This window comes from Balaenoptera acutorostrata, chromosome 18, assembly GCF_949987535.1.
Source record: "Balaenoptera acutorostrata chromosome 18, mBalAcu1.1, whole genome shotgun sequence".
NCBI classification, from domain to species: Eukaryota; Metazoa; Chordata; class Mammalia; order Artiodactyla; family Balaenopteridae; genus Balaenoptera; species Balaenoptera acutorostrata.
The window spans coordinates 59,713,219-59,731,017 of record NC_080081.1 but is presented as its reverse complement, the minus strand read 5'-3'; the positions used below and the strand labels follow the sequence as shown (position 1 = coordinate 59,731,017).

Genomic DNA, 17,799 nt, shown 5'->3' with positions numbered 1-17,799 from the left:
CCCAAGACTGATGCTCACCCAGGCTCACCGCGTCTGGGCTGGCTTCCCAGCGGAGAAACAACCAAAGAGAATGAGAAACACAGCACATGCAATTCTCCTGCTTTAGTCCCAAAGACTGACTAAGCCATCAGAGCTTGTTCCCCCCAAACCCTAAGACTCCTCATGTACTGCTCAGGAGCCTTTCCTCCAGAACCAGTGGGTGGGCTTAGCGCCTCTACCAGCCCAGTTCTGGAGAGAGAGGGAGTGCGGGCTGAGGACTGGAATGCCCTCTGCCTGCTCCAGCACGGAAATGTGCTGCTGGCATTCGCAGAGACAAGCAAATGATGTTGTATGTGTGCTCTCAATCTCTATTTTAACGTCTCCAACAATCTAGTGGTTAATTAGCAATTTGCTGCCCACCAATATGCAAATGAATGACAAGCAAAAGCCCTCTGCAGCTGTAATTATTTTGCTGATTTACAAGCCACTCTCCTCTCTGTGTAGGTTTTTCTGTGTGTGTGCATTCATGCATCAGGGATTTCATTATTTTTAGAAGCATACTCTGTACACTTTTATGCTTTAATATTTTCAGGCCTCAGTAATTACAGTATTATAGATATACATACATTTTCCCCCCCTCAACTCCAAACGCATTTATTTGTCAGGAATGCTTTTTCTCTGATAAAGAGTGGAGAGTAAGATTTATCAACGGGCTGAAATCCAAACTGCAGAGAGAGTCAGAGCACAAGATTGAAAGATGCACGTTTCTGCTGTTGCCAAACCCTTATCTGGAATCGGAGGAGTCTTGTAATATTTGATTTTCTCCCAAGCAGCTCTGGTGAATCAAGCCGTGATCTGCGTTATCCATCTGCTTACTTTGGAGCAGGGTGTTTTGGCGGTTTAAATGCTTTACGTTTTTGCCAGTGCATTAAGAAAGCCTCTCGTGTTAAATTAAGTCAATTAATAAATGGAGACACATTAAGCAATCAATTTTGTCAGCCTATCTCCCCAGCATTATGTATGGTTGGCTGTAATCACAAGATAAATGCAATGTGCTGATCTATGGTAATGTTCAATAATACATTCTCCGCCAGGCTCAATTCATCAGGGAGTTTCGGTAGGGGAGGCATTTGTTATTGGCTGTCTCTGCACCTCAAGGATAACATTTCTGTCCTTTTGATTGGCCGCCTCACTGCTGCAAGATTCTAACCGTCTTATTTTGATGATGAATATGAAGGCACACTAAGCCGGGCTGGAGCTTAGTGTCTCAGAGGCTGCGCTCCTTCCAGAGCCCAAGGACTTACAGCTTCCTCCGCTGCCTTCCTGTGCCAACAACCCTCCCCCCCCCCCCAAAAAAAAAGTTGTGATGCTTTTCTTCACCCAGTGCTTTGGGGCTGTGTTAGATCTCATTCACCTCCGCTTTCAGCATTACAAGGCTAAACGGGTGTTCTCTGCCGCTGGGCAACTTGTCTGCGTTGTAAACCCCACGCACAACCTAAAGGTGAGTGGCTCTCTCTCTCTCGTTTGATGTTCCCGCGGCTTGGGTTCAAGTCCATCTTCCGGGGGCGTCTGTGACCCTCCCGCGAGCGCGGGGAACTCGCGGCAAAGGCTGGTCCGCTGGCGCCAGGACGGTGTTGGGTACCCGGAGCCGGTGCCTCGGCGCATTCTCCCTCTCTTGGTGGTTGGATGCTCTCGGCGACAGTGTGTTGTTTCCCCGACTGGCAAGAGAAACTGGAGTGAGAGTCTTTTTTTTTTTTTTTGTCCACGCTGTCAGCCGAGGAGGGGGGTGGAGGTCAGAAGTGGGGGCGGTGGAGGGAGCAGGGGCTTGCCCCTCTCTCTCCCAAATATTTGTGGGCAAGTGTTTAGGAGACAGGATTTGAAAAGTTATCCAAATCGCAGCCTGTCCCACGTGCTGGAAAGGCAGGCAAGCACACGGATTTAGGAAGCCCCTCTGGCTGTCGCTGAAGTAACTGGGGTCGGGGTCGCGGGGCAGGAACCCCGAGGCAGGGATCTGGGAGTTGGGGAGAGGGCTCCTTCTTCGAAGTGTTTTCCCCCTGTGCTCAGACTCGGCGTGAGTGGGGATCGGGGGGCGGGGATGTCGGGAGGAGTCCGTCTTCTTTCCTTCCTTCGAGCTAGATGCGCCCGGTGCGCTGAGGACAGGAGGGGCAGATTTGCTCCAAGAGTATCGAAGTGAAACCGGCTCCGAGCTGCCACTGCCCGAATCACCGCAGGCGCTGCGGGCGCCTCTTTGCTGTGGCCGCCGCCGGGCTGCGCTTCTGACGCCGCTGACGCTGCGTTTGTGCCTTTAGGTCAATGCCCTCTAAGAGAACAGCCAAAACGTGGGCTGGAGGGACCGCTTCACATCACCGCCAAGACTGGGGGAAATGAATGCAGAGCCCCTGGCTAGGGGAGGCAGGGAAGACGGGAAGGTAGGGCAGGAGGGGCGGTGCGAGGGTGCAGCTGAACTCCCCCCCCCCCCCAGTGTGAAAGTCTGAGCCCAATGGGCTCTGTCCCCAAATAAACGATGGACTCGTTTGGGAGTTGCTTTCCTGTCCTCATTATACCCAAGGCGGAGTGACGGGGGAAGGGCACGTCTGCAGCTGAGCCACGGAAGAGTCTCTGCCAGAATAGATCTGTCATTCTGACCACTGCTGTTGGGCAGGAGGTATTGCCTGTTGCTCATCGCTGTATAAACTCCTGCAGCCAGACTCTCTTCAGCTGGCGCCCTGCAGGCCAGTGCTGAAGGATGCCTCCCTGCAACGCCCCCCCCCACCTTCCCCACAATTCCTGGAAGTCCTCAGGAGGGACAGCTGCCTGGAGCTCCTGGGGCCATATGCCAAGGCCACTCCTGGATGGAGGGGTGATGCACTACTCTGGGACAGCTACGGTGCTCCTGACCTAGCAACCGGCTTCCTGCGGTACCCAAGCTGTGACTAATGCCATCTCCCTCAACCGCTCAGCCTCCCCAATCTCAGTCCCTCCTTCTCTCACTCTCTCTCTCTCCCTTTCTCCCTCTTCCCCTCCCCTCCTCTCTCTTCCCCTCATTCTCCTATTTTCTTTTTCCCTTCATGGCTTACTTTTATAAATGAGAATTCACCCCCAGAGTGTATGATGTACATATTAAAATACGATTCTGAATTCCATTTTATGGCCACTTTTGAGACCGCATTCAAACTCCCATTATTTTGTCACTTTACATTAGTTAGTTCCCTGTGGCAAGAAATTTTGTTTATCCCTGTTTTGCATTTTAAAACCTTTACAAATTTTTTATGAGACTTAGCATTTCCAAAGTTTGAATTTAGATGGTTCGTTGGCTGCAGCACGTGATGGAGGGGAAGAAGGGCGCTAAGATCTTGGTGTGGGGTGGAGTGAAATGCATCTGTGTGTATGTTTCTGTGATGTCAGCCTGGATATTGACAGGTAGTCCTGCTGCCTGGACTCAGGAGTCCAGAGTCAGTGTCGGAGTCCTTGGGTCAGTGCTGACTAGCTGTGTGACCTTGAATGACGCGATGTCTCTGAGCCTTCCCTTCCTCACCTTCAAAATGAACCTATGAATCTTTAGCCTGCCTCCTCCACGACTCTGTGAGGCTGAAAAAGAGATGATACTCGAGGTAGATGTGCTTTATAACGGTCTCCTCCAAAAAAAGATTACATTATCGTACATAATTTGTAGGGTTCCATTAGGAACTTCAAAAGTTATCACTTAAAGCCTTCAGCCAACTTAGTAACATAAAAATAGGTGACATATGCTTTGAGAGGCTATTCCCCATGGCTCACTTTTTCACATACATTCTCATTTGGCTTTTCATTTCCTATAAAAAGCCACTTAGAGATTTTGCTCAGATGAGTGTCACTGCAGATAAACAAATCAAATCGACGGCCGCTAATGTTACCAGGGGTTGCAGCAGGACACACAGGATTTACAGAGGCTGTACCAGGTGGAGACAGACCTCTGCATCCCAGGTTGCCCCTGGGGAGGTCTCATCCAGCCTCCGGGTGGCCCATCAGGTAAGTTTTACCTGCTTCTCAAACCTGAGGGCTAACAACCCTTTGGAGCTTATGAAGGAACAGTTCTCTAGGAGCATTGCTGCCCCATCACTGATATTAAAAAATGCATAAAACCTCGAAAGAAAGCGCTCCTTCTCAGCATTCCTTTCCATAGACAGACCACAGAAATATGCCTTAGACGTAATAAGCTGTGATCCACATAGGAAGAAAAATTCTTTTTTTAAAGAAAAAAAAAAAAAGCTGTGGCAATATTAACCCAGAATAGCTATTGATCTGCGGTGCTTTCCCGCATTCTGTACGACAGGCTGGTACATGAAATGGTGACCAAGGACAGAGAGACTGCAACCTTGCTTTCAATTTTCTAGGTTGCATATTGCTACAAAGAGGGCTGGGAAGCCTGTGTTTTTCTTTGTGGAAGCATTTCTTGCACTTTGTCCTTTCCTGGGCTTTCCTGAGAATGCTAGCAGTACTTTAGGACCTGAGGCAAGTGCTGAGTTATAATCAAAATTCACTTACTGAGCAGAGAAAATTGTGTATTTACCATGCTTCTATGGGTCACCTTCATTCTCAATTTTATTATGGCGATTGCTCGGTAACCTGGGATTCCTTCAAGCAAGTTGATGCCTTTCCGTCTAAGTGGAAGGCAGAAGCCTTCCCGGGGAATGCAGCCAACCCAGTTAAAGCCATTACACTCCTTAAGCCCACCCTACTTTAAAGGGGTGTTTAGAGTCGCTGGCCTGGAATAGGAGGGTCTTCTGCTTCAAGAAGAATCCATAGCAGAGCTGGCTCTTGTGGACGGCAAACGGCACTCTGTGTTGCCCTGTGTCTGTCTGTCTGTCTGTCTCTGCCTACAGGGATGGCTCCTTAAAGGGATCAGGCCCCCCACTTCTCCTTCCCACCCCATGAAAAGGGACCACCAAGGAGCCGGTGATCTTGGCTGGCTGCCATCTGCTTTCTCATTCATGGAGGTCACTGAAATGTGGCCCACGGGCTGCAGGCTGGCATCGGGGAGGATGCGGGCTCCTGGTCCTGATTCAGCACTGCTTTCTCCCTCGTGTCCTTTGCGTGTTTCCAAACCAAGAAAGCCTTTCTCTCCTGGCCCCTCTCCCATCGACACTCGCTGCTTGTACAGTGCCCTGCCCCGGGCAGCCCTCCCTGCTTCTGTCCCACCCCCAGAGGAGCCCTTTGAGGGGTGACCTGGCCAGTCTCAGCACCCAGGCCTCTCCAGGGAAGGGTCTGTAGTGACAGCCAGACCCCTCTGGGGCCAGCGCTCAGCGCTTCCCAAGCGGACAGGCGCTGAGCAGAGGCTGGCTGGGCGACTTCCTCCCTGTAGACACAGTGCTGGATAAACCAGGTTCTGAAAGAAGTCTAGCAAAACACTTTCTGGCAGACTTCCAAAAGGCCCTCACCAGGGCCAATGTCATTGCTGAGACCCCCAGCACCCTCCCCGGCATCCAGACCCAAGGGCGGAACCTCCCCACCTCTCCTGGGAGGCTATTCATACCTCCATCCAGCCGGTCCAGTCCCTGGAGCTCTTTTCGATTATTACCCGTTAACCTTGAGTTGACAGACAGACAGACAGACACACACACACGCTCACAGTCATGCACACACACACAGTGGGAAGGGCATACGGGACAATGATGGCTTTAATTTGTGCCTGACAGATACTAAATCTAAAATTAGGGCATTTTAGTACCATCACTTGAAGCATCCACGTGCCTTTCATTCTGAGACCAACCCGTATGGATGAATGTGTTATGAGTGATGGTGGGGCTGGGAGGTGGGGATCATCCAAGGAGGGAGCCGAGGAGAGGCGGGGGGCAAAGGCAACCCTCACCTCTACCCTTCATGGGCTGATCTTTGGAGATCCCGCGCCTGCCCTGGGGCTTTCACAAACTCTGCTTGACACAGCATGGCAGGAAGCTGAAGGAACGCTAAAGACATGAACATCGTTTTTAGAGATTTAGAGGTGGCCCTGGAGCATTCAGCCTGAATAACTAGTTTAAGGCAGTGAAAGGCTTCCAATAAGATTGTTTCATAGCCAGGGTGTGGGATACTCAGCTCTTCCTGACACAGCCACGTCTGAGGGTCGCATCCCCAGTCCTCTGGACATTTCACCATCTTCCTTTGCTGCCCAGGCTGGAGGCTCTTCACAGCTCAAACAGCACCCTTAGACGGGGGTGGGGAGAAAGGATGAGGAAGGAGCCGAGCTGGCTGTCCTCACTCTGTGAGCTTTATTCTAAAGCCTTTCCCTTGCCGCCACCTCCAGCCCTTTGGTTTCTGTGAATATTGTAAGACACTCGACACTGTAGGCACAGAGCAGTCACGCGGCTTTTCTGGTTAATGGTGATTGCAAATGAGGCTCCTGAGTCACGTAACTGGAGGCGCGAGCCCCGAGCAGCTACTTGGTGAGCAGCGTGCTGGTGACCGGGATGCAGAGGCCGAAGCTGGCACAGAGGTGATTTGAGCCCCTTGCCTCCGTTCTGCATTTATCCGGCAGCCCCGGAGCAAATTTTGTGGCTCTCCCTTCACCACAGTCCCTCAAGCTGCAGGGACTGTTTGGAAGACATGAGAAAACAGAGACTGAAAGCTTTCTTTGAAATCCACAGAGAGGTCAGAGTTATTTGGATGGCTTCCCTGGGGCAGGGCAGAACGTTTCGCTAGCAATTAACAATAAGAAAAAAAAAAAAATGGACTGTCTGGGATGGTATTTTACTCTTAGCAAAGTCATCTGGACTCAACCAACTCCGTCCCCCAAAGGGGAAAGGGGGCCTGTTTAGACACAAAGTGCCACACGGAAGGGGTGACCTGGAGAATGGAGCTCCATTCGCTATGGCTCAGAGAGCGATGGGGAGAATGTCAGAACTGGGAGCCTGAACCGTCTTAGTTTACGGTTGAGGAAACGGAGGCCAGAGAGGGCAATGACTTGTATTCGGTTCCTACGGCTGCTGTAACAAATTACCACAAATGGGGCAGCTGAAAATCAGAGGGATCTATTTCTCAGAGAAATCAGGAGGCTGGAAGTCCAAAATCAAGGTGTCAGCAGGGCCAGGCTCTCTGCAAGGCTCCAAGGAAGAGTCTGTCCCTTGCCTCATCTGGCTTCTGAGAACTCCACGTGTTCTTCGGCTTGAGGCCACATGCCTCCAATCGCTGCCTCTGGGGTCACATGGCCTCCTTCTCTCCTGTGTGTGTACATCTTATAAGGATACAGGTTATTGCATTTAGGGCCTACTTGGATAATCCAGGATAAGCTTCTCATTGCAAGATCCTTAAGTTAATCACACCTTCGGTCATATAATATTCACTCTTTTGCTAGTTAAGGTAATATTCACAGGTTCCGGGCATTAGGATGTGAATATATCTTTTCAACCCACTGCTTGACTTTTGCAGAGTCAACCTATTTAGTGACAGAATTTAGGAACCAGAAGTCAGCTCTCCTGATGTCAGACCTAGATCCCCTACGCTGCCCCAGGCTGCCTTCCGATTAGCCCTAACTAAATATCCCTTGCTTGGGTGCATGCTGTGGAAGCAGAAAATTGCGGGGACCCCCCTTCCTGCACCCCATCAGGCCCAGGCCAGCAGTGTGACCCCATGGGCTGCACCACACACCCACCATCTCCCCTTTGTCAGATCCACATTTCCTTAGCAAATTGGAGCCTCTTCACCATCTCCCTCCCTTATTCCCCTACCCCCTCCATAAATCTTCTTTCCTTTTCTTTTTTGAATTCTTTTAAAAACAATATAATTAACATGGATGCATGCACATCATATTTAAAAATCAAAGGTAAAGAGATACACTGTCAAAAGCATAGAGCATAGGGAATTCCCTGGCGGTCTAGTGGTTAGGACTCCACGCTTTTCCTGCTGAGGGCCTGGGTTCAATCCCTGGTCGGGGAACTAAGATCCTGAAAGCCACGAGGCCAAAAAAAAAAAAAAAAAAAAAAAAGCATAGAGCATTATATTTTGCCCTTAGTACATATTTTATAAATCCACTAGATCAATATGGGGAGAAGCAGTGGGTGTAGGAAAAAAACATGGGCTTTGGGGCAGACAGGTCTGAATTCAAATCCAGGCTGTGCCACTGGCCGACGTGTGACTTTGAACAAATGACTTTGCCTCTCAGAGGCTCCATTTCCTCCTCTTTAAAAAGGAGAAAAGAACGCCCACCTTGTGACCACCTAGAGGGGTGGGATAGGGAGGGTGGGAGGGAGACACAAGAGGGAGGGGATATGGGGATATATGTGTATATATAGCTGATTCAGTTTGTTATACAGCAGCAACTAACACACCATTGTAAAGCAATTATACTTCAATAAAGATCTTAAAAAAAGAACGCCCACCTTCTATGGCTGCTGCAGGCGTAAATGAGTTCACAGAAGGAAAATGTCTGCCACAGAGGAGAGAGTCCGTAAATAGCAGCAGTTATTGTCAACACGGGTCATTACGATAAAAACTAAAAGCCACTCTTGGGAAACTAGAGTCAACTCCCCAAAACCCCACCTTCTGTCTTTCTCCGCCTCCCCTCCCTCCCTGCAGGCCTCGGTGCTTGCTGTTCCTTGGTATTCGTGAATTGCCCTTGGCCTTGAAGAGATTTTGAACAGAACTATTTCTTGCCTTACGTAAAAGTCAGATTTGTCCTTACTGCCTAACTTCAAAGAAAGCCCTGAACCCTGCTTGGGTTCTGAGCCCAGAAGTGCAACGGGAGAGGGGCTGGGGCTGGGAGGACACGTGTGCCTGCGGTGGAACAGGGGCTGAGGAGCTGGTGCCCGTCATGGGAGCCAGGAGCCGTGAGGCCCCTTTTCCTCCCACCCCGGGACGGGCCCTCATGACTTATGCATGCCTTCTTTTCATTAGAGGCAGCTGACTAAGCACGGGGGCAAGCGGCCCTGTGAGGGGCGCCTGATCCGGAGGGCGTGGGTCTGAGGCTGAGTGACACCACTGAGAGATGCAGCGGGGTGGGGAGAGGTAGGTGGGCAAAAACTGCAAGCCCCCTGGGAGACTGGACATTTTCTCTCCGCCCTTCAGTTCATTCTGCCTTGAGGAGGTAGCTTCCCTCTGAGCTGGGCGGGATGAAGGGGGTTGATGCTTAATGGAGGATGCAGCCCCTGGCATCAAGGGCAGGCGAGAGATGCTCTGACCTTCCTAAGCCAAGAAAGAATTCCTGGATCACACTGTCATCAGACACTTTTTAAAAAGCACAGAGGTAGGCCACAGGGCTGAGTTCCCTTACTCCAACCTGAGTTTCTACACACGCGCGCACACACACACACACACAGAGAGTCAATGGAGGTTCTGAGATGCCAACCTGTTTGTACCCTGAATGGTTTCTGAATAGCGCAAGATCACAGGGTACAGGGCTTCCCTGGTGGCACAGTGGTTAAGAATCCATCTGCCAATGCAGGGGACATGGGTTTGAGCCCTGGACCGGGAAGATCCCACATGCCGCGGAGCAACTAAGCCCGTGCGCCACAACTACTGAGCCTGAGCTCTAGAGCCCGTGAGCCACAACTACTGAGCCCATGTGCCACACTACTAAAGCCCACGCACCTAGAGTCCATGCTCCACAACAAGAGAAGCCACCGCAATGAGAAGCCCGCACACAGCAATGAAGAGTAGCCCCCACTCGCCCCAACTAGAGAAAGCCCGTGTGCAGCAACGAAGACCCAATGCAGCCAAAAAAAAAAAATATATATATATATATATAATATATATAAATATATATATAAATTTATATATATACAAATAATATAAATATTTATATATATTATATATATATATATATATTTTATATATATATATATATATATATATATATATATATATATATATATATATATAAATAAAGATCACAGGGTACGAAGCCCAGTGGATGGGGAAACCTGGTCCCCAGCACTGCGGAGGAAAGGATGGAGATGAACAAGATCCCTCTCCCCGAGCCAACCTGTAACTGACCACTCCAGCCTCAGGAAAGAGGTAAAAGGGAGAAGACAGTGATGGGAGAGAAAAGAGTAACATTCTAGTTGAGGTCCTGGAGTATGGGCTTTGGAGTCAGACTGATCTGGGTTTGAATCCAATGCTGTCACTTCCCTTGAGTAATCTCTTTGACCTCCCTAAGCCCGCATTTCCCCAACTATAAAATGATTGTCCTGAAGGTGAAATATCATGATACACATAAAGCGCTTAGCATAGCACCCAGCACCTAATACATACTCCATAAATGGTAACTATCACTGCTAGTAAGTAGAGTCCCTTATAGATGTTACCTGATACACAAGATGTGACCAAGATTCTTTTGCCCAACTTGTATGAGTGATCAAACTTCTACTCAAACTGGATGTTGGGGGAAAGAGAGGGATGGGTCAGCAGTAAAAAGGACCTGTCTGTTGAGTGACCAAGATTTTCAGCATGGCAGGTCCAAGCTCAGAGAACCAGAGCCATGCTCCAGTTCCAGGTCCTGGTCTAACAGATGAGGCCCAAAGGGGTGATGCCCAAGGTCACAGCTGATGAGGGGCAGGGTCCACCGCTCTATCTGTGCCACCGCACTGCTGGGGGGTAGGGGCATTGGATAAGGATGCTGCCTGTCTACTATGACCCACACACACTGGGCATCTTCCCAGGGGGTCCTTGTCCTCAGGACCTTGCCAAGGTATAAACCAGCCGGGTAAGAGTGGGGCGTTACAAAGGCAATGTTCCTCATGTCTCTAGTGCTGGCACAAATACATAGCGAGTGGCTGGGATGAGGCTCTAAGTGAAGTCACCCAAGCCAGGGAGCCATAACCCCAGGCTTTCCAATAGCAGGGTGGATCAAGTTCTGCTACAAAAGGCTGCATTTTCACCTTGACCTTGGGCCCAGGATGAAAGCACCATCAGAAGCCAATCTGAAACCAGCCTAATGTTTTTAGCAGAAGAACAAGGTCCTTGTGGATAATTTAGAATTGTGGTGTAACAGGAAATATCAGTTTTACTTGCAAGATGCTGTATCTCAATAATTCCTTGGTCCTTTAATGTATGTTCAATCACGAACCGGTGATTAGGAGGGAGCTGTGAGCCGCAGAGCTATCTCCAGGTGGCACCGGGGACTCCAGCCAGGAGACACTGGCCTGTGGAAGGGACAGGGCCCCGCAGGACGAAACTGGAGAGTGTCCTCTATGGAAGGGAAAGGCCATCGCAGACCACGTTTGGGGAGGGAAGACGGGGTTAGCATGGCGTTAGGAAGGCTCCACAGAGACAGAACCAAATCAGATCAATACCAGATTTTACAAAAGACCGGCCAGCCCATCTAGCGATCTGCCCAGCTTTGTAGCCAATGCCATGGTCCCTCAGATCTAATTCCTACGACTTCACCAAGGATGTGCTGGGAAGTCCCAGGCAGGTAGCCACTCAGAACCTCGCGTTCCCTGTCTATACATTAGAGGTATATTGTGACTTAGGCTAAGCCGGCTACATATCCTGAAACCCACAGACTGTAGTTTTCTGCTGTCACAGTTATGCACACAATAATAACAATAATGATCAGAAAAACCACAAAATAGCTACCATTTATTGAAGGCGTGCTATGTCCAGGAACTGTGTTAAATGCTATGCATTTAATTCTCCCTAGGAAATAGTATATTATCATTCTATCAAAGCAAAGGAAAGGTAAAGAGCTTACTCAATCTTACACTGTTTGTGGCGGAGCCGTTTAAAATTAAAATCCTGCACTTTTAAGCACTTCTTGGTATGTCACCCCTCAGTGTTCTCTTTTCACAAGAAAAAACTGGCCATAGGACTAATATTGAGTATATTATATTTCATTTAAAAATACTGAGCTAAGATCCTGTCTCATTCACCCTGTGTCTGCATACATCAAACACACACAGATGCCCCAGCTCTTGGGGGCTGATCCTGGGAGACACGCTCTAGGCTTACCTGGGCTGCCTGGTGGAATGGAGCCCTGTGGCCAATGGCAGTGACTTGGTCCCTTCCTCCTGCTTCCTGGAATCACTTCCCAAATAAACCACTGCATGCAAGTTTTTATCTCAGGATCTACTTTGGGGGAACCCAAGTTAAAACTACATATGTGTATATGTTTTTGAATTAGCTCACGTTTACTGAGCACTCACTAAGTGCTAAGTGATTTACCTGAATTGCCTTTTTAAAAATCCTCAGAACAACGCCGACAATCTATCCCCAAATTACACACGAGGAAGCTGAAGCACAGAGAGATTAAGTAACTTGTCCAAGGATGCATCCAATCAGTGGTAGAGTTTAGCTGGTGCTTTTAATCTTTGTTAAGCTGTCTCTCCCTCTCGGTCACAGAACTGCTTACCTGGAAGCTTCTACAAAGAGCCTAGCCTTCCAATTCAGGCTTGATAAAAATTATGATTTGCATAAAATACTTGAAGGAAATCTTGGCAACAACCTTATTTAAGTGCACGACTCAAAATTATCCTGCAGAAAAGGAAGTTTGTGCTCCATGATCATTTTTTTAAATGGGTTACATGGTTGGACAGCAGGACAGAGCATCTGAAACTAGCACTGACCCCCAAATCTGGGACATGTGATCGTCTTGTCAATTCCTCACTTGCTTCTCAACGACAATGGGAACTAGTTGACCACGTCAGAAACGAAAACGTTCTCTAAGCACTGGGATAGCATTAAACAGGCCACTTCTTCTCTGAGAAAAGAAGAAAGAAATCTTTTTATACAAAAGCAAAAATGTCCTGCAAGAGAATGTGGCTCTTACCCTGTCACACCTGTTCTCTGAGAGATCCACGGGCCTTTGAAATTTCCTTTCCCATTAGCAGCCATACTTTATTACTAAATTTATTTTTTTAAACTAAAATCGAAGAGGAGCGAAATTCTAATGACCATTTTCTACCTCACTTAACTGAGCCTCTACCTTGATTAGGGGAAGGGTCGACCCTTCCCCTAATGCTCTTCAAACATTTCCTTTTTCCAAAACTGCCGTGGGAAGAACTGAGTTGAGGGAGGTGTCCGGGGGAGAGGTGAGCTTCTGGGAGGAGGGCGGAACGATGTTTGTGAGCTTTGTTCCCAGGGTACAAGCTGGAGCCGCGAGGGGCAGCGTCTATACTGACTTCCGGGGGCGCGAGGAAAACGCTCGGCCAGGCGCTGTGGAGGGGAGGCCGCCAAGGTAATCCCCCAGGGTCACCCCATCCAGCAGCTCTGACATCTGGGGAAAGTCACAGAGGCTGCAGAGGGCTCATGGGGGACACTGACACGAAGGAACTAAAGGAATTTTGTGAGGAAAGTGCCTCAGACTTGAGCAACGTGCCATCACCACCGTTCCCAGCCCCGCATGACGCCCCTCAGGGTGACGGCCTGAAGGACCACAGCGGGGGCAGGGGGCTGGCACTGCGGGCACCTCTGCCAACCCCAGCCCTGCCCGGCCTCCCCGCAAGCAGGAGGGCACACCATACACACAAATAAACTCAAAGGGGCTTAAAGACTTAAATATAAGACGCAACACCATAAAACTCCTAGAAGAGAACACAGACAAAAAAAAACTTTCTCTGACATAAATCGTAGCAATATTTTCTTACATGAGTCTCCCAAGGCAAAAGAAAGAAAAACAAAAATAAACAAATGGGACCTAATCAAACTTATAAGCCTTTGCACAGCAAAGGAAACCATCAACAAAACGAAAAGACAACCTACAGATTGGGAGAAAATATTTGCAAACAATGCCACCAAACAAGGGCTTAATTTCCAAAATATACAAACAGCTCATAGAACTCGATATCAAAAAAACAAACAACCCAATCAAAAAATAGTCAGAAGACCTAAATAGAAATTTCTCCAGTGAAGACATACAGATGGCCAACAGGCACATGAAAAGGTGGTCCACATCGCTAGTTATTAGAGAAATGCAAATCAAAATGACAATGAAGTATCACCTTACATGGGTCAGAATGGCCATCATCAAAAAGTCTACAAATAAATGCTGGAGAGGGTGTGGAGAAAAGGGACCCCTCCTACACTGCTAGTGGGAATGTAAATTGGTGCAGCCACTATGGAAAACAGTATGGAGGTTCCTTAAAAAACTAAAATATAGAACTACCATATGATCCAGCAATCCCACTCCTGGGCATATATCTGGAAAAGACAAAACCTCTAATTCAAAAAGATACATGCACCCTAATGTTCATAGCAGCACTATTTACAATAGCCAAGGCATGGAAGCAACCCAAGTGTCCATCAACAGATGAATGGATAAAGAAGATGTGGTACATATACACAGTGGAATATTACTCAGCCATAAAAAAGAATGAAATATTGCCATTTACGGCAACATGGATGGACCTAGAGATTATCATACTGAATGAAGTCAGACAGAGAAAGACAAATATATGATATTCCTTATATGTGGAATCTAAAAAATAATACAAATGAACTTATTTACAAAACGGAAACAGACTCACAGACAGAGAAAACAATCTTACGGTTACCAAAGGGGAAAGGGAGGGATAAATTATGAGTATGGAATTAACAGATACACACCACTATATATAAAATAGATAAACAACAAGGTCCTACTGTATAGCACAGGGAACTATATTCAATATCTTGTAATAAGCTGTAATGGAAAAGAATCTGAAAAAGAATGGATATATATATATAAGTGTGTGTGTAACTGAATCATTTTGTCTACACCTGAAGCTAACACAATATTGTAAATCAACTACAGTTCAATTAAAACAAATCAATAACAAAAGACAAAAAAAACAGAAGCTGCCTCATGAAGCCCAAGCGATACATCTGTTTATGGTAATTAAATAAATGTCAGTTGGACCCTTCTCAGCGTGCTGGCTGAAGTCGGTGCCAGACACCTGAGGCTCTCCAAGAACCCAAGAGAAATGAGAGCGGAAAGGCGGGCTCCCAGGCACTCACCACGGCTCCACGAAAACGCTCTGCCAAGGATGCTTCCTCAGAACCGGGAGGCTGGAGCCCTCATCTGCGGTCTGGCTCCGTTCCCATGGGGTCCTGGGCGAGTCATTTAACCTTGGCTTCTCCATCTGCCAGGTGAGAGGTGACACTTGCTCTGTGCCTCCCTCCCGGGTGACCTTGGTGTGCGGAGGACCGCTCTTCACTGCTCACCTCATCCACACGCGGTCTCTTTTCAAAGGGGTTTGAGGCAATTGAAGCCAAATGGTAGCGTGAACAGGTGAATAAGATGGAAGAAAAATGGAGGACGCGAGCAGTTAATGGTAAAGCTTAACCCATTTATTGTGACAGAAATTTAGTAGAAACGTGAAATTCTACAGATGTATTTTAAGCACCTCTCCGTGTACTGGAAAGATCATGGCCTTTGGACTCAGACGTGCTTTCAAATTTAGTTCCAATATGCATAGCTGTGTGACCCTTGGCAAGTGACAACCCCTCTGAGCTTCAGTTTTCTTGTCTATAATAAGACAAACGCTGCGAAGCTGGTGGAGGATTAAATGTGACAAATACATGCAAAAGCACCTAGGTCAGTGCCCAGCACGCAGTAGTGCCCTCGTGGACGTTGATTTCTTTTTGCCTGCCTTCCCTCCTTCCTCTTTTCATTTTTTTTTTTCCATGGTAAATAAGGAAGTCTCCAGGAAACACTTCTGGCATTATTTGAATAGTGGGTTAGAGGAAACTCTCTGAGAATGAGAAAGTTTGAAATTACGAAAGCAAGAGAGCCTTGTCATGCAGGGAAGGGAGAAATCTTCAAGATGGGAAATGACTCAGTTAACTTATCCAAAGTCACCAGATGAGTCTTTTACATTCTCTACATCGTATTTTCGTTATCTGGGTGTAGGATTAATACAATAGGTTCTCTCTACACCTGAGATCTCCCAAGGGTCTGTGGGAGTAGAACAGGGAACACCTGGCAGGATGTTTTTTCCATGTGAAGCTGGGAAGACCAGGGGCAGGGTCACTGTTAGGGAGCGCAAGGGGCGCAACTCCAGACAGACGTGAAACTTTGCAACATCAGGACGCCTGGGTGGTCTAGGGGGCGCTAGAACCCGCCAGCCCTCTGTTCCTGGAGCTGGCACTGGACGGCAGACGTCTGCACATTTTCTACTAACCAATTAGAAAGTAAAGATGATAAATGCAGCTCCTTCTTGCACTCTGAGGTCACGTGGGTGTGTCCAGGCCGGCAAAGAGACAACCAGCAAAATTCCGGGCAACTGGCTGGTATCAGGGGTGCGCAGCCGCAGGAAGCAGCCCGTGCCGCCTCCTCTGTGAAGCCTGTCCTGATAATCCCTCTCCCCAGGGAGAATCAAACCCGCCTTGTCCACCTCAATGATCCCTGAATTGACGTTCATCACAGCCCTCAGACTCTTCCACTCTATGCAACCATTTGCACATCTGTGTCCCTGTCACACACAGTGAGACCCCCCCCCCAAGGCTCTGTATCCCCAGGCCTAGCGTAAATGACCATCGCACACTAGGTGCTTGGTGAATGCGGGTCTAATTAATAAATGGAAGGCTCAGGACTGTAAGAACGTGGTAAGGAAGCGGGAGAACTGAGCGGGTTAGCAAGACAGAAGCTCAAGAGCAGGGAAAGAGACAGAGCCTGTCTCCTGAAGCCTACGCTAAGCTGGAAACTTAGGAGGAGGACAGTCGGGTTACAAGGCCAGAGCTAGACGAGCGGTGAAATTTGGCCCAAGCCCCCCAGGTCCCTCCTGCTTGAGGACAGTGTTGGGTTTCTGAGCCTGGACTGGGTCTGGGCTCACAGCTGGGGTCAGTGACACAATCAAGGGTAGTGTGATGCTGGGGGATGGACTCTAGAGCCACGCTGCCTGGGTTCAACCACTGCCTCCGCAGCTATAAGCTGTGCAACGCTGGACTTGCAACCTAGCTTTTTTCTGCCTCAGTTTTCCCATCTGTAAAATGGGAATCGTAACAGTAGTACTTGCATCCTAGGATTCTTGTAAGGGCTGTTGTTGTCATTACCAGATGCAAGGAGGGCACACTTAGTCCACAGGTCCTGACAGTGATGCAGTGTAAGAGGAAAGAGGAATCTAGTGGGTTCTGACTTCTATCCACTCTATTACAGCTGCTCTAACTTAAACTGGGTAGTTGATCATCTGCAGGTCAGTTCTCTCTCTACGTGCTGCTGAGAAACGTTTTAAGGTCCGCTTGGGGAGAGTCTGGGAGTGACTACCGTGACGGTGCCACGGGTACTTTTAAAAGAACATGGGGGCTTCCCTGGTGGCGCAGTGGTTGAGAGTCTGCCTGCCAGTGCAGGGGACACGGGTTCGAGCCCTGGTCTGGGAGGATCCCACGTGCCGCGGAGCAAATGGGCCCGTGAGCCGCAACTACTGAGCCTGCGCGTCTGGAGCCTGTGCTCCGCGACGGGAGTGGCCGCGATAGTGAGAGGCCCGCGCACCGTGATGAAGGGTGGCCCCCGCTTGCCGCGGCTGGGGAGAGCCCTTGCGCAGAGACGAGGATCCGACACAGCCATTAATAAATAAATAAAGCACACCTAGTATAGAGTAATTAAAAAAAAAAAAAAAAAGAACATGGGTTTGGGCTTGGTTTGCTGGTGTATTCAAATGAACCAGTGGGCTTTGTGGTTTAGGCTTTCTGTCTTTATATTCTACCTAAAAGGGACAAAAGAACATTAAAAAGCTCCTTTAGATGTTAAAGTTCCTTTTTGTTTTTAAAGGCACATTTACTATGAGCCAGGCACGCTGTTCTAATGACAAATATTAACTCACTTAATCCTCAAAATAACCCTGTGAAATAGGGCAATAACTATCGCTAGTATACAGATGAAGAAAGAGGCAGAGAGAGGGTAAGCACTGTGTCCGCAGCCACACAGCAGTGAGGGGT

General features: G+C 48.5%; 1 protein-coding gene across 1 annotated transcript in view; it reads left to right on the top strand.

The window, feature by feature from the left end:
- The first annotated feature begins 1,330 nt into the window (after window positions 1-1,330).
- The window catches only part of SIAH3 (siah E3 ubiquitin protein ligase family member 3), a 71,997-nt gene continuing 55,528 nt past the window's right edge, over window positions 1,331-17,799 (top strand). Inside the window, exon 1 of the mRNA XM_007186829.3 lies at window positions 1,331-1,480. Within this exon, the coding sequence (XP_007186891.1) occupies window positions 1,346-1,480 (135 nt within the window). The 5' untranslated portion in view covers window positions 1,331-1,345. The remainder of the gene's footprint in view (window positions 1,481-17,799) is intronic.